Source organism: Penaeus chinensis, chromosome 13 (assembly GCF_019202785.1).
Source record: "Penaeus chinensis breed Huanghai No. 1 chromosome 13, ASM1920278v2, whole genome shotgun sequence".
NCBI classification, from domain to species: domain Eukaryota; kingdom Metazoa; phylum Arthropoda; class Malacostraca; order Decapoda; family Penaeidae; genus Penaeus; species Penaeus chinensis.
The window spans coordinates 21,896,855-21,914,354 of record NC_061831.1 but is presented as its reverse complement, the minus strand read 5'-3'; the positions used below and the strand labels follow the sequence as shown (position 1 = coordinate 21,914,354).

The window sequence follows — 17,500 nt, the reverse complement described above, 5'->3', positions numbered from 1 at the left end:
AGAGAGAGAGAGAGAGGTAAGAAAAAAAAAAATCTTGCGCCGCCATGAATCACAACGCATTAGAAACCTCCAGAGCGTAAGTCCGAAAAAAGGGGACGCCTTGCTTCCTCAACCCCACTGGCTCCGGCGGAACGAGGATCCTGCAGGAATGCGGCGCGGGGGATGGGGGGGGGGGAGGAGGCGGAGGAGGGGGGAAGGAAGAGGAGGAGAGAAAAAAAAAGAGGCGGAAAAAAAGAAGTATCGAAAGAGAGAAAAGGAAGAAAAGAGAATAAGAGAAAATTCAGAAAATGAGGAAAAGGCAGCAGGGGAGAAAGAAGCCAGGCAACAAACCTCTCGTCGGCGGCCAGCAAGGCTTCGAGAATCCAGGCCAGACTGTCTGGCTGCGTCGGCTGCGCCAGCCCCCCTGCTCCTCTCGTCTCTCTTCCTTCCCTTTCCTTTTTTTGTTTTCTCTCCTAAATTATCCGAATTCTTTTCCGTTCTTTTTTTTCCTTCTTCTTCAGTGGAGCTTTTGGGGGACAAAAAAATAGTACTTTCTCTTATTCGTCATTCGAATGCTCGCTTGACTTTCTCGATGATCAAACTTTTTCTTAATCCTCCTTAAAATTGGGTTTAGTAAACAAGCGGTGCTCTCTCTTTTTATGTTTTTTTTTTTTGTCATCGCGAAGCCCAGTCCTCCGCGCTTTTATCAAGCATCGCGGTAGTCCGTGGCTGCATTTCTAGGTCAGGGACTCACGTGTTGCGGTCGCCCTAACTACCATAACCATATCTATTTGCCTTCATAAGTAATTAGCAACCATGTTACGACGGCTGTTTGTGTCATTACCCTGGCGAGCGAACGACCGTCGTTGTTTGGGAACGAGTGTACTTTGGGGTGATTAGGGAGCGCACCGATTATGATAATGCAGTTCTGTTGCTTTCGGTCATATCTGCTTTTTTCACATGCTCATGTTGCTTCTGAGTATTTCGCTTTTAAATGGGTAAGAACCCTGTGACTAAAGGGTGAAGTGTAAAGTGTAATATACGACTATATTTTACTATCTTATGGATTTGAGATTGTTCTAGTAATTTTTCAAGTAGTTAATTTTCCTGTGTTTACATCTCCGTTGGCATGTCATGTTTATATAATTTCTATTCACTTAAAAAAACGAAGTATCTCCATTACCAACGAAATTACTATTGTTTATCGCCAATACCTCTCTCTCTCTCGCAAGCCCTGTCACCACAGATAACTCTCTCACCGCCATTAAAATCGCCGCAAAGAAATGTCAGCGTTGTAATACCATCATAACCATCTCATCAGTCAGTCTTCATCACCAACTTTCCCGATAATCACGGCCTGCAGCATCACCATTACAGATCGACTACATTACACAAGTCATTTGCAGTCATAATATCACCACTCTGTTGCCCTCATCACAAACGCCCAAAGTATCTCATCAGTTCACATCATCAGCTCTTCCCTCACCCTCGCTCACAGTGTTGAACTTCATCATCTCCTCAATACACGAACTCTCACCCTGTCACCGTATTAACATTATAACAGCGCATTATCGTATCAGTGTTATTTCCTTTCATGGATCTAAGCCTATACTAATGAGCATTCCTGAATAGAGGCTCAATGGATCGACAGGAGAAAACTTTATTGAGGTTCTCTCTCTCTCTCTCTCTCTCTCTCTCTCTCTCTCTCTCTCTCTCTCTCTCTCTCTCTCTCTCTCTCTCTCTCTCTCTCTCTCTCTCTCTCTCTCTCTCTTCCTCTTCCTCTTCCTCGTCCTCTCCGTCACCCACCCCCCTTCTCTTTCTTTTTTTCTTCTTCCTCTTCCTCCTATTCTTCTTTTCTTTTTCTTTTCTCGTAACAGAAACCTGTGTCAGTGACTGGCGATGACACTGCCCTTCTTGCGTGCGTTTTTGTGTCTCCCTTGCTCCGTGTCATAATCTATCTGTCATTAGACGTTCCTTTCGTTGTTCATTAGTCTTGTGTCCTTTTTGGATAGATAAGATAGAGAAGAAAAAAATCTCGATGGTCATAAACTGATAAGAAGAGAGGCCTTATCAAAAAATATAAAAACTTTTTTGCATCTTCTTTCTTCGCTTTTTAGTCTTTTTCTTTTTTTTTCTATCTTTCGTCTTTTTTGTTACTAAGGAGAAGAGGGTGATGTTGCATATCGGTCCCCGCGTTGCTTCATCACGCGCGACGCGACGAATGGGATACGGGAAGAAGGCAGCGGAATGTCGCGAGAGAAAAGCGTCACCGACTCCTTTTGTCGCAACTTTCGAAGGGCGACCGTCCTTTGTTTTGCTCTTTTTTCTCTTCTTTTCTCTTTTTTTTTTTTTCTCACACCCTTCGCCTCCTTTTTTTTTTTTTTTTTCTTCTTTCTTTCTCGGGGCTCATTGTTCTTTCTCATTTCGTGGCGGGAAAGTTATTTGTCTGTATTGTCACCTCTTGTCAAAGTCTGGCACCGCTTGACCGCCGAACAAATCCCGCGCTTTGGAAGACCTGTGAACATTTTCTCTTCTTTTCTTGCCCGACGATCAGTCTTGTGTAAACACTTCTCTGCGTCGGATCATTCCGGGATTGTCCGATTTCCCCCATTTTGTTGGTTGACATTCATTGTGGTAATCCTATTTTTGGATAATCTTCTTTTTTATTGCTTATCTACGTATCTTTCTTCGCGCATTCTCATGACCAAGAATTACTAGTCAGTGAGCTTGTTCTCTTTATACAAAACAGCTTTTTCACTGATAATACTGACATTTTCTCTTTACGTTTATTTATTTATCTATTTAATCGTTTTATTTATTCATTCATTTATTTTTACCGAGATCGTATTTGTAGATTTGCCTCCCCGCCTGAACGCACCAACCAATTCTCCTTGCACGTAGATTTAATCGAAAACCAGTTAATTACTTGGGCCGTCACAAGTAATTTCCCCAACGGCCGATTCAACGAATTTCGTCCCGTTCGAACTGCAAGGTGTAAATGATGAGAGATTATGAGGCGGTGGCTTTAGGCAATCAGCGTATTCATCAGCAGAAGCAAGTCACACCGCGAATGATGACGCCGCCATCTTGGAAGTAGCGCAGACCGTCTTCAGAAACCTTTCCTCTCTCCCTCTCTCTATCTATCTATCTCTTTCTCCGTTTCTTTTTCTTTCTATTTCTCTCTCTCTCTCTCTCTCTCTCTCTCTCTCTCTCTCTCTCTCTCTCTCTCTCTCTCTCTCTCTCTCTCTCTCTCTCTCTCTCTCTCTCAAAGACGCAAAAAAAGGAAGACATAGCAATAACCCTTCCTTACTTTTTTCGATACATTCTTCTCCTTCCTCCCTTCCTTTCACCGTCCCTAACCTCATTCCTTTCTTAACTTTTCTTCTTGTTTTCTCTTCCTCCTACAGCCCTCTCTCCTTTCTTCCTCCTTTCCCTCTCTTCTTCTCCCTGCGTCTTCTACCTTCCTTCCACCCTTCCTCTCCCCTTCTTCCTTCCTCTTCTTCCTCCCTCCCGTTCCCACCTCTCCGCTCTCCCTTTCTCTTCCCGCCTTCCTCTCTTCCCCGCCTCTCCTCTCCTCTCCCCCCCCCGCCCCCCTCCTCCCTCTCCCCAATATGGCCGCCGTTGCCTCCTAACCCCGTTTACATACTCGGACCCTCAGACCACCAGTACCCATAAACCCCGAAATATTCCCTTTTCTATAGTACTCCTTTCCTCCCTTAAGTCCCCCTCAACTCACCGAAAGAATCAAAGAAGGATAGAAGTGAATAAGCGAATAAAAAGAGATAAATAAATAAAGGGGGTGACTTTGAGCCCGAGTATCCACAGGGAAGCGAGATGTGTGTTAGTGGGGAATCGAAGCTCCGTGTAGCACGCACTAGGGAAGGATGAATCAGCACTTTTTGCATGTGGGACGAGCATCTCCTGTTTATATTTTCACTTTTCAATCTACTGTAGTGTTGAGAGATCTTTTTCTTTCTGAAGATGAGATACGGGGAGGTGTTTTGACGGTAAATATGATAAGGATTTTCGAAAGATCACTGATAAGTATATCTTTTATTTATTAGTATTGTTTAGGCTGATTGTAAGTGACAATATCTTCGTCCCAATAAGTGTATAGACAAACTTATACATGTAGATACAGACACGCACATATGTACGAATGTGTATATATATAAATATTTAAGTGTACATATATACATGCTATACTCCTTAGTGATTTTATATCTGAATTATACTAAACGTCTATACTTTCCGAACTTGAACGAACAATAAGTTAAATGCATCCCTTCAAAACTCGAGGTCATTCAAAATATTCTCATAAGAAATGAAATTTGTTTACGAGGAAGTCACGTTTAACAAGTCACGTCGTGTATTTACCACCATTATCGAAAAAGAAGATTCACGTATTTATAATAGGAGATGCTTTCTCTCAACCTCATCCCCCCCCCCCCCCCAAGAAAAAAAAATAGAAAACACAAGAAAAGAATTGATGGTTAACGTAAACAACAGACACACACACAAAAAAAAATAACATCGGATCTTCTGTTTACTAATGACGGGGTGTAAATCTGTACATGCACGAACACTCACGTACCCTCCCCTCCCCCCATCCCCCACGCATGTGTACAAAAGGTAAAAAAAAAAGGCAAAACAAAAAAACAACGACCTGGTCCGACCACGATGGAGAGGAGGGAGAAGTGGGTCAAAGCGTCGGCCAGTCTGGGAAAATATACCCAGTGCATCTCTTGCATGCTAATAGCTTTCTCTCTCCCTCTCTCTCTCTCTCTCTCTCTCTCTCTCTCTCTCTCTCTCTCTCTCTCTCTCTCTCTCTCTCTCTCTCTCTCTCTCTCTCTCTCTCTGTATATATGTGTGTGTGTGTGTGATTTTTATATCCTTTTTTCTCTCTCTCTTCCTTCCTCTCTCTCTCCCTCCCTGGCTCCCTACCTCCTTCCTTTCTTCTCCCTCGCCCTCGCATTCCCCTATCTTCTTCTTTTCTCTCTCTCTCTCTCTCTCTCTCTCTCTCTCTCTCTCTCTCTCTCTCTCTCTCTCTCTCTCTCTCTCTCTCTCTCTCTCTCTCTCTCTCTCTCCACAGAGATACTCGTGCAATTTGTTTTTCAACTTCTACTGTTCCGCACCATGCAACTGGCAAAGTACATCTACTTGCACTTGTATTGTTTGAATGACAATTGTCCAAATGATTTTACCTTTTCTCATACTATAGTTTTGTTAAAGCTTTCAACTGTTTGATTTTTATATCAATCATTTTTAAGTGTAGTGGGAAAAAATAAACTCAAATGATTGAGTCGGTAATTATTCAAAACTGAATATAATGTAAAAGGTATTGCATAGATGAGGACAGTATAGATTTTAACTGATTCATTAACATATACACATGTACGTAAATCGACCGTTCGACTACTTTTGCCGGATGTTTTCCAATCCGCCTGATTAGGAAAAAAAGAAGATACGGAGGCTTATTAATAGTAATAGTAATGGAAAAGATAACAACAGTAACAAAAATAATGATAATAATAATGTTAGTGATGATAATACTGATGATAATAACAACACAGATAACAACAATAATAACAATAATGTACAAAACATTACAGCAATAATATTAATAGGCAAAATAACATCAAGAAAGATAAGATTAATGATAACAATAACAAAAGATCATAAATCAACCATTCAGCTTCTAGTACCGGAAGTCCAACCTAAGGAAAAAGAGTCACCAATCCCCCCCCCCCCCCAAAAAAAAAAAAAAAAAAAAAAAAAGGAGGGAATAAAATAACAACCCACGTACAGTATCGCCATTACCGACGGCCGCGCTCGCTAAGCCGCCAGCCCTCAATAAATCACAATCTACGCTCTGCTATGTGAACTGGAGCACCGTCGACCTACACGCCAAGACAGGGCCAGACGACTCCTGTGGTTAAGGTCGAGAATCGCGTTTAATTCCAATCGGCGGAAGAGCTTTACCCGATTGTTGCGGTGGCCTTGCGTCGAGCGCGTTCATACGTGACCCTCTCCGTGGCAGGCAAAAAGGGGGTGGAGTTTTTTTTATTTGTTTCTTCTTGTTTTTCTTGTGTTTGTGTCTGCTGGTCTCTCGCTCTTTAGTTATTTGTCTGTCTGTTTATATGTCTTATCATTTAGTTATTAACATATGCCTTCCTTCTCTTTTTCTTTCTCTTCTCCCCCTTTCTCTCTCTCTCTCTCTTTCTTTCTCTCTCTCTCTTTCTTTCTCTCTCTCTCTCTCTCTCTCTCTCTCTCTCTCTCTCTCTCTCTCTCTCTCTCTCTCTCTCTCTCTCTCTCTCTCTCTCTCTCTCTCTCTCTTTCTCTCTCTCTCTCTCTCTCCTCTCTCTCTCTCTCTCCCTCCTTTCTCTTTCCCTTTTCCTTTCTCTTTCTCTTTCTATCTCTCTCTTTCTCTTTCCCCTTCTCTTTGTTTTCCTCTTTCTATCTCTCTCTTTCTCTTTCTATCTCTCTCTCTTTCTCTTTCTATCCCACTCTCTTTTCTCTCTCTCTCTCTCTCTCCCGATCGCCCGCAATATAAGACTTCATTCAGTTGTGGGAAAAAAAAGAGACAAACGGAATGTAGTTTTTCATATTCGCCTTCGTGTTACGTTTTTTTTTTTTTTTTTTTCATTTTTTTTCATCTCTTCGAACAAGATCATTTGAGACGTAAGACTTTTTTTGTTATTTTATAGAGTAAGACAAATAGAAAAAAACTCGATTGTTGATTTGTAGAATATCCGAAACGACATTTTCTTGTTTTTCTCTTTCCGCGATGACGTTTTCATGGCCAGGGTCAGGTCGTGCAACATTCTGGACTCTTGCAATGCGTGCAACAATAGCTAGGCTTCCGACACAATACAGGGAATTTTACACAGGACTGTAATATTATTGAATTAATGTTAGCTTTCACGGGCAGCATACTATCTAGACTATACATGCAAATTCATCACATTGTTGCATATCTGATATGAATGCATTAGAACATATTTTCATGTATTGATAAATTCCAAAGTTCTGATAAACCACGCAAGTTATGGAATGTTTCAAGGGAGAAACTTGATAGAAAGACACACACACACACACACACACACACACACACACACACACACACACACACACACACACACATATATATATATATATATATATATATATACATATATATATATATATATATATATATATATATACAGATATATAGAAAGTCAAGAAGAGTTGTCACCTTAACGCGACCAGGGGGAGGGTGGGGGATGGGAACGGATCGTGAGACGGGGGGGAGGGGGTATGAGGTGGCGTCCGCGTGCCCTCAGCGTCTTCGTCGTGAGTCTCATGCACATACACGTCATAGTCATTTGTTCCTGAGGGAGTCGAGTGCACACACCTTGCCCTTCTGACCCTCCTGTTCTGAACTGTTCTGGAATACCATTTGGTCGCGGTCTGTGATTTTTTTTTCTTCTTATTTTTCTTTTGTGTGATTTTATTCTTGCTTTTTTTTTCGTTTTTCTTTCCCTTTGATTCTTTTTTTATTTCGTTCCTGTAGAATTATTTCTAAACACTGTCTTGCTGCATCTATTCCTTTCCTTTAGCTTTCTCCCTTCCTCTCTCTCTCTCTCTCTCTCTCTCTCTCTCTCTCTCTCTCTCTCTCTCTCTCTCTCTCTCTCTCTCTCTCTCTCTCTCTCTCTCTCTCTCTCTTTCTCTATATCTCCCTCTCTCTATATATCTCTCTCTTTCTCTCTCTCTCCCGCATCTTCCTCGACCCCTTTTTTCATCTACCACCTCTCAGGAAGGATGCCTTCTTGACCTGGCCCTCCCCCCCGCCCCCCTTCACTAAATTTTCCTTTTCTCTCGCCTCCCGCCCCTTCCTCGCCACCCACAGAGGCCCAACAGACATCCGGCCGTTCCCAGCCTTCCAGCCGCCCCTTAATCTCACCCTCCCTCGCCTCCTCCTCCTCCTTCCTTCTCCCGCTCCTTCTCCTCCTCCCTCTCTCCCTCCTTCTCCTTCTTCTCCTTACTCCTCCTCCTCCTTTCTCCTTCTCCTGCTCCTCCTCCCTTCTCCGGCTCCTCCTTCCTTCTCCCTCTCCTCCTCCTTCCTCCTCCTTCCTCCTTCTCCTCCTTTTTCCTCATCCTCCCTTCTCCCCCTTCTCGCCACGGCCTCCTCCCTCTCTTTTCTGCTTCTCCTCCTCCTCCTCCTCCTCCTCCTCCTCCTCCTCCTCCTCCTCCTCCTTCCTCCTTCTCCTCCTTTTTTCTCCTCATCCTCCCTTCTCTCACTGCTCACGACGGCCTCCTCCCTCTCCTTTCTGCTTCTCCTCCTCCTCCTCCTCCCTCTTCCTCCTTCTCCTCCTTCTTTTTCCTCGTCCTCCTTCCTCCTTCTCCTCCTCCTCCCTACTCCCCCTGCTCACGACGGCCTCCTCCGCTTCGATCTTTTCTCACCTCCAGGTGAGGCACAGCACACCTTCCCCCCCCCCTCCCCCTTCCTCTTCCTCTTCCTCTTCCCACAGCATCTCCATTCCTCCGCTCGTCTCCTTCACCTTCTTTTTCCTCTTCCTCTTCTGCCTTTTCTTGCTGCTCCTTCATTTCCTTCTCCGCAGACCGTGCTGTTCTTCTTCGTACTCTTCCTGATGCTTTTTAATTCTCCAACTTTTTCTTATTATTCTTATTACTACTATTATTATTATTATTATTATTATTATTATTATTATTATTATTACTACTCTCCTTTTACTCCTCCTTCTCCTTCCCCTAATCTTCATTATTCTTCTCCATCTCCTTCTCCTCCCTAATCCTCCTCCTCCTCTTCTTTTACCTCCCCCTCCTCCCCCTCCACCCTCCTCCTCCTGCACCTCCTCCACCTCCTCTTCCTCCTCCTCCTCCTCCTCCCTAATCCTCCTACTCCTCTTCTTCTTCCTCCCCTTCCCCCCTCCTCCCCCCTCCTCCCCCCTCCTCCCCCCACCCCCACTCTCCCTGCAGAGTCTCACAGTTCAACGAACGTCCGCCGACCTCCCTCTCACCCCCCCCCCACCACCGCGCGGAGGAAATGGGGGGGGGGGGGGGGTGTTCTTAGCACGACCCTCCGTAGCTCCAGGTTCTTGGGAGAGGTGGGGGGTAGGGGTAAGGAGAGGCAGGAGGGGGAAAGGAGGAATTTGCAACCGAGATTATATTTTTTTTTATGAAAAAATCATACTTTATTAAGGATATGTGAAAGTTTCGTTGTATGAAACAAGTTAAAATTTTGTTTTGAGAATGAATGAATGAACGTTTTTTCTGTGTGTTCATGACGCTGCTTTGTTTTCGACAGATGTTTTTATTTCGATGATTTTCGTTATTCATATTCGTTCTATTTTTCTGCATATTTTGAATGAAGATATATGTAAATATATCTACATCTATATAGTTATATGTATAGATATGTAAATATGATATTCGTATATATATATATATATATCAAATGACAAAACAAATATAAAAAATACACTTACAACCAACAGATATAATTCCATTTTTACAACATTCCCAGAATGATTTAAATACGCAAATCATTTCCGAGTTATCTTATTGGTTTTTATTCCCCCGATGTCAACCCCGCGATACGAGAATACGAAACAGAAGAAAGCTTCGTCAGGGATTTCTCGCGCAATTTGTTCTTTGGAAAGAAAAGGCTGTCATGTATTTTTTCTTGTCTTTTTTTCTTTTTCTTTTTCTTCTACTTCTTTTTTTCTTCTTTTTCTTCTTCTTCTTTTTCTTTTTCTTCTTTTGTTCTCGTGTGTGAATTGACAAAATCAAGTCTGTAAGTTTTGTTTTCTTTCTTAAGCGTATTCACGCGTCATGATTAATGTCTCTTTATTGTTGTTTACTACATTTTGCAATCATTACTACCATATCGTTATTAATATCATTATCATTATTATCATATTTCATCATGACAGTAACCATCCACCTTTAAGAATAATCAAATTACGTACATATACCACAAAAACCCCCCCATAAAAATACAATGTACATACACAAATAATATCTAAAAAAAATAATACACAAAAACACACCTATACAGTATTAACCGAAATGATAGCGCACGTTTTCTTCGAGAACTTCACTTCGTATTCTCGAAACCGCCTGACACAGCCCAGGCAAAGAAACCGGTCAGCGGGTCATCATTCTAGATATGCTACGAGTGCGGACGTGGATCAGCCTTGGCTCTGCCGCACGACCCGAGGCTCAGAGATTGTGGCTCATGATTGCACGTATTATGTCACGTGCAACCGCTATTTTATTCTGATTTTTTTTTTATTAACTCATTTTTTTTTCTCTTTCTCTCTTTTTTTCTTTTTTTTTTTTTTGGGGGGGGGGAGGGGCTCTCGCTATATTTTTTTTTCTCCTGTCTTTCATCCTCTTTTGTCGTTCTCGCTTGATTTCTTTCTCTTATTCTCTTTCTCTCTTTCTCTTTCTCTCTCTCTCTCTCTCTCTCTCTCTCTCTCTCTCTCTCTCTCTCTCTCTCTCTCTCTCTCTCTCTCTCTCTCTCACACACACCAAAACCAATATACATAATGAGAATATTATGATTGCCATAAGCAACTATTATTTCCAGCTGCCTGCACCATCACATGTGCAATGATGTGCAAATGAGCGACTTAATTGCATTCATTACTTTCATAGTCTGCAATAATCACAGTAATTCCTTCATTAATTACACCAACCTCTGTATCTCTCCTTAACCCAGCGGATCGTCACTCCCCGATGTAATTTTCGCCTCTAAGTGACCGTGACTACCGTGAGATCTGCACGGTTGTAAATGCGTAGGAGCGGATGACACAGGCATTCACAGTAAACACCGTCACGGCTTACGTCTGTGCACTACACACCTACTTGCACTTGTCTGGCTCTACGTATGTATGCACGACGCACACGCTCACACACGCTTAGTCACAGACGAATGGCGTACATTCATGAGACTGCCTCGAGCCAGACATATACCCAGCTAGACAAACATACTTTAGTTTCTGGTTAGACGGAGAGCCTGTGAGTCTAGAATGGGTACTGGAGAAGCTCCTTTTGGCCACGTGTGAGGTGCCCCTTGCTATACTTGGCCACGGGGCAATGGCATAAGCAGGACCCGCCGCCAATGAATGGTGGGTGTCGCACACGTAAAAAGCTACAGCAGACTCGTGTAATTCATATTCCTCTCCGGTCCTCTGGGCTTCGTTCGTTTTCCGTATTGCTTGAGAGAGACGAAACCCTTGCCGGAGTCCCGCAGCTTTCGAAAATTGAGATTCATCCCGCTATCTCCTCCTTCAAGAGGCTTCTTTACGCGGATGGAAGAGAGTTCCCATTCTCTCCGACAGCCTCTCCATCTCGCTGTATTTACATAGTTTCAAAGAAAGTCGGGCAGCGAAATGCAAGGTTGTGAACGAACGTTTGAGGGGCATCGCCGTCTCATTTACATTCATGCCACGACCACCGCCGGCAAGATGCACAGCGTCGCGGCGACTTTCCTTATTGTTTCGTCCCCGCGTAGTCCGGGTAGTTGCCGCCCTGAACGAACCGCTCTGAGACGCAATTGGAAAGTACGCCGGGAGAGCGCCGAGTCCCCGAGACCGGCCGAGTACGAGTTATGGGGTCAAATAACTCAGCGGTTAATTCTTCCACATGTTAAAGGCATCGTCATTAAACTATTATGAGAGGAGAGGCTATTTATCGTACTTTACTGAGCGTGGATTGAGAAGCACAAGGACTCTGATAAAGGAGAAATAATAATGGAAGAGAAGAGAATAAGACAAGAGGGGAAATGATGGCGGATTCCTGGCGCGAACTTGGAGATGCCCGACAGATGGATCCGATAAAAGACTCGCTTACACCGAAGAAAAAGAGGAAGATGATTTGAGTAAAATAGAAAAAAGAAAACGAAAAAGAAAAAAAGAAAGATGCCAAAAGGAAAAGAAAAAATAAGACGCAAGATACGCAATGAGATAGAACACGACTTGCCAGGTTGAAAAAAAAATAAGAACGAGAGAGAGAGAGAAAGAGAGAGAGAGAAAGAGAGAGAGAAAGAGAGAGAGAGAGAGAGAAAAAGAGAGAGAGAGAGAGAGAGTGTGTGTGAAAGAACAGCAGTTCCCATCCCTTCTCAATAAAAAAAAGAAAAAAAAATCCCACAACCATCAAAATGAGGCGGATCAAAGCTGGTGAAACGCTCAGTAAAAACACTCGAGGAAGGAAGGGGAAAAATGTACATCTGAAAGGATGGTTCCGAGTGGTGAGACCAGCTGAGAGGGCGCCAGTGGGTCAGTAGGACTCGGAGAGGAGGAGGAGGAGGAGGAGGGGGGGGAGGAGGAGGAGGGGGAGGAGGAGGAGGAGGAGGAGGGGGGGGGGGAGGAGGAGGAAGTGGAGGAGGAGGAGGAGGAAGCAGAGGAGTTGGAGGAAGAATGGGAGGACTTGAAGAGGAGGAGGGGGAGGATCAGAAGAAGAAGGAATAGGAGATACAGAGGAAGAGAAGGAGGAGGAGAAGTAAGGGTTAGATTTTTTTTTCTGCTTTCCTCTCCCTCTCATTTTTTAGGGGATGGGGGGTGGCTTTCTTTCTCTCGTTTTCCTTATTTTCTTGATGTCTTGGTTTCGTTTATTTGCCATCTTATGATTTTTCTTCTACTAATCTATCAACTCTTTCGCTCTCTATCTCTCGTTTCTAACAGCACCAACTTCATTCCGTCTTTCCCATCCTCTCTCTCTCTCTCTCTCTCTCTCACACACACACACACACACACACACACACACACACACACACACACACACACACACACACACACACACATTCTCTTTCTTTCTCTCTCTCTCTCTCTCTCTCTCTCTCTCTCTCTCTCTCTCTCTCTCTCTCTCTCTCTCTCTCTCTCTCTCTCTGTCTGTCTGTCTGCCTCTCTATCTATCTATCTATATCTCTCTATCTTTCTCTCTCTCTTTCTCTCTCTTTCTCTCTCTCTCTCATACAATTAAAGCCGAGTAAAGGAAACGATTATAAAGAAAATTTGAGAAAAGAAGATGAAGCAGTAATAGCAAAAACGAGAAGATTGTGATCACAGGAAAGCAGGAAAGATAATCGTATGTGATTAGACGGTACAATCTTCTCTCGTCTTTTTCTTTTTCTCTTTTTTCTTCAACTTATCGGAAAGAGGAGGGAGAGAAGAAGAGAGAACCCATCCGGTAGACAAAGGTAGATTAGTAGGTAGTTTGAGACTTATAGCCCATTCAATATAAGTTAAAGTCTACTCCATTCGATAGACAAAGGTAGACTAAGTGGTAGACGAAAGAGGCAGTACATGGTCGACCTGTAGCCGCGGCGCCTGTTGAGAGTGGGTCTGGAGCAGCTAACAGTGTCAGCGGGGTCGTAAACACACGTGTGGGAAGTCTAGGCTCGTCTGTCTGATCTGAGCGTCTGTGGAGCATCGTTCTTATATATTTTCGGCGTCTTGAGGTTGAATTATGATGGTGTCGGTTGAATGTGCCGTGAACTACTGCAGTGCTAGTTCGAAATGTGCCTGTCCTGGTTAGGTGGAATTCGTACGAAGTTTAGGATTCGAAAAAATAAAAAAAATACATTATATTAAATCAACAAAAACACCGAAACACACAGTATTGCGTTTCAAGCGAATCATAAGCACATGCACCCACGCACGCACACCAACAGACACCGTCGGTTATAGCTAGTTCCATTTCCCCCTTCGTACGTCGGTTTCTTACCTCCATTTCCCCCGCGGTCTCGCTTGAAGGGTTATGATGAGTCTATGTTTTTCTGTGGGTATGCTGGAGGCTGCGAGGGGGGGGGGGAGCAAGGGGGGGATGTGGATAGTAAGATCTCGAGATAATTTGGTTGGAAATGTAAAATGATGATAATAATAAATCTCCAGAAAGACTGTTTGATTGGTAATCAAAATCCCCTTTTCCTGGCCCTTTCCATACCCTCAACCTGTCCCATTCATCTCCATCCCCCCCTATTCTATCCGTGCCACCCCCCTCTCACCCAATACCGTTCCTCCTTTCCCCGGTCCATACCCCCCCCCCCCCCCCGTTCCCTACTCCATCTATACCCTACCCAGCAGCATCCACATCTCCCTGCCCAACCCACACCCCCCTTGCCCTCCCTCCATACCCACTCCCTACCCCTACCCTAAATCATACCCTCCCCCCTCGTACCCTCCCTCCCAACCCTCTTTTTAGAACCGACTGCCTAAGAAATGACGCAATTTTTTTTTTTCTCTCTCTCTCTCTTTTTCTTCCCCCTCTCTTCCCTTCCTTCCCCCCTCTCTCCCTCCTCCCCTCCCTCCCTCCCTCCCTCCCTCCCTCCCCGCCCAGACTTTCTCTCGCTCTTATGCTATTTCCGCCTTCCTCTCCACCTGCCATGTATGCCCTTCTTTTCGTATCTCTTTTGGCTTATCATCTTCTTTTCTCCTCTCCTTTGTTTATTATCTTATTATTGTCTCCTGGGTTGCTCTATTTTTCCTTGTCTTTGTTGTTGTCTTGTTTTTTTATCATTCATCTGGTTTCATTGTGGTGAAGATGGCACGTCCTCCTGTATCTATTATCTATTCCTTTATCTATCTTGTATTCCCTTATCTATCAAGCGGTTCATTTGTTTATTCATCTACTCATCTGTATATTCATTCATCATTATTTATTCATCGTGTCCTTATTTCTTAAGATGATGTCGAGAAAGGTCGTGTTTCTTGTCGATTTTCTTATGAGGACGACGAAGGAGAGAGACGTGTGTGTGTGTGTGCGTGTGTGTGTGTGTGTGTGTGTGTGTGTGTGTGTGTGTGTGTGTGTGTGTGTGTGTGTGTGTGTGTGTGTGTTACGTATGTATGTATGTATTTATGTATGTATATTAGAAATGTCTCATTGCTTACGCCAACGCAGAAATAATATCAAAGAGGATAATATACAACACGCATAACTCCAGTCATGACATGCAACAGCTAACATCAACGGATAGACGGCGTCCACCCTACCTCCGTACTCGCTCTTCACCATCACCTTTGCATACTCATCATCATCACCATTTCCGTGCACAATAGGGGCGTCATTCAAGCAACTGGAGCGATTCGTGAACGCAGCCATGACATTACGCTCACGTCAAAGGTCCTGTTGTGGATCGTTATTTTACCTTTATTTTTCGTTTGTTATTATTATTATTATTATTATTCGTTGCGATATTTTCGTGCTTTTGTATAGTTACCTCTTGTTTACTTGAGAGTGGATTCTTATGTGACCCTTATATGATATACATATATACATATAGAGATATACATACATACATATTTACGTACGTACATGCTTACATACATGCAAAAAGTGTATAGTCTATCAATAATATAAATTCTGCAACTTCAAATATATGCAAAAGTGTTTCCCTTCCCATGCTAATCCTGGCGCGTCCTCCCTTGCAGGTGGCGAGCAGCGAAGACGCCGCTGAGGTGGACACTGTCGCCGCCGCCGCCGACACGACAGCAGTAGAAGCCAGCGAGGACCTCGCGCCGGAAGGCCCCGTCGCCCAGGACCGCTCGGAAGCCGCGCTCATCAGCGACGAAGACGCCCCCGACCTGATCGCCCTCGAATCCTCCGTAGACCGCGACTCGGGCTCCTACGCTGCGCCGCCTCCGCCGCCCCACGCCCACCACCCGCCCTCGCCCGTGGCCATCCCCGTGCCCCTGCCCGTGTCCGTCCAGCCGGGCCGCCTCGTCATCCCCGGCCTTCCCCGCCAGCAAGGCCCGCACGGCAAGGAGGCGCCACGCCCCCCACCCCGCCCCTACGGCCCCCGCCCACCCTTCCGCCCTCCTCCCCCTCCCCCTCCTCCCAGCTACCAGGCGAAGCAGCCGCCCACGCCCATCTACAAGAGGCCTCCCCCACCGCCCAAGAACTACGGCCCCCCACCCAAGCCCACCTACGCTGTGCCCCGCCCACCACCGCCCACCTACAACGCGCCTCCCCCGCCCAAGCCCACCTACAATGCCCCGCCCCCTCCTCCCCAGCCCAGCTACAATGCTCCCCCTCCACCCCAGCCCGCCTACAGCGCTCCCCCGCCTCCTCAGCCCACGTACAGCGCGCCCGCCCCCGCCCCTGTCCCCGCCCCGGCTGAGGGCTACGGGGCCCCCAAGCCCGCCGATGTTTACTCCGAAGGCTCCGCTCCTGCCGTGGCCGCAGCTATCCCTCCCCCGCCTTCCATCCACACGGGCCCTGTGCTGCCTCCTGCCCCGCTGTCTCCTCCCCAGGCTAACTACGGCAGTCCTAAGCCTTCTGATATATCCCACGGCCGGCAGCCGGTTCCTGGCCCTGTTCTGAACGCACCCCCGCCCCCCGCCCCTCAGCCATCCTACAGCGCCCCTCCACCTGCCCCTCAGCCGACTTACAGCGCCCCGCCGCCCGCCCCTCAGCCGTCTTACAGCGCCCCGCCGCCCGCCCCTCAGCCCGCCCCTCAGCCTGCCCCTCAGGCTGTCTACAGCTCTCCCGCCGCCCCTCAGCCCGCCCACAGCGTCGGCCAGTCTCCGTCCTCGATCTCTGTGGGCGCACCGGTCGTGTCCCAAGGCAGCGTGTTCGCGCCCGCCCCGACTTACAACGTGCCCGACGCTGACGTGTCGGGGTCCGCCAACTCGTACGCGCCTCCCGAATCGCTCGGCCCCAACGACCCTTGGCCCGCCACTGTGCCCGAGATGCCCAAGATCACGGCGCTCGACGTCAAGTGCGAGAAGAACCTGATGAAGGTCAGCATTGCCTTCGACAAGCCCTTCTACGGCATCATCTTCAGCAAGGGCCACTACAGCAACGTGAACTGCGTCCACCTCCCGGCTGGCCTCGGCCGCTCGCAGGCGACCTTCGACGTGTCCATCAACGCCTGCGGAACGACCGGCAACACAGAGAACGGCCTCTACGGCTACGGCAGCGAGAGCGGCTCTGGCACGTTCTTCGAGAACACCATCGTTGTGCAGTACGACCCCCAGGTGCAGGAGGTGTGGGACCAGGCCCGCAAGCTGCGCTGCACGTGGCACGACCAGTACGAGAAGTCCGTGACCTTCCGGCCCTTCCCTGTCGACATGCTGGACGTGGTTCGCGCCGACTTCGCCGGAGACAACGTGGGCTGCTGGATGCAGATCCAGGTGGGCAAGGGGCCGTGGGCCTCCGAGGTGTCGGGTCTCGTCAAGATCGGCCAGACGATGACCATGGTGCTCGCCATCAAGGACGACGACAACAAGTTCGACATGCTGATCCGCAACTGCATGGCGCACGACGGCAAGCGCGCCCCTATCCAGCTCGTGGACCAGCGCGGATGCGTCACCAGGCCGAAACTCATGTCCAGGTTCACCAAGATCAAGAACTTCGGAGCCTCTGCCTCTGTCCTCTCGTACGCACACTTCCAGGCGTTCAAGTTCCCCGACTCCATGGAGGTCCACTTCCAGTGCACAATCCAGATCTGCCGCTACCAGTGCCCTGCCCAGTGCAGCGAAGAGAGCGCCGTGTACCCCGCCGCGGGCACCAT

At 46.5% G+C, this 17,500-nt stretch overlaps 1 protein-coding gene across 1 annotated transcript in view; it reads left to right on the top strand.

Annotated features, from left to right (window-relative positions):
* LOC125031626 overlaps positions 1-17,500 on the top strand; it is a 46,784-nt gene that overhangs the window by 27,511 nt on the left and 1,773 nt on the right. The window contains exon 3 of the mRNA XM_047622510.1: positions 15,417-17,500. This exon is cut by the window's right edge and continues 1,773 nt beyond it. Coding sequence (XP_047478466.1) covers positions 15,417-17,500 — 2,084 coding nt within the window. The remainder of the gene's footprint in view (positions 1-15,416) is intronic.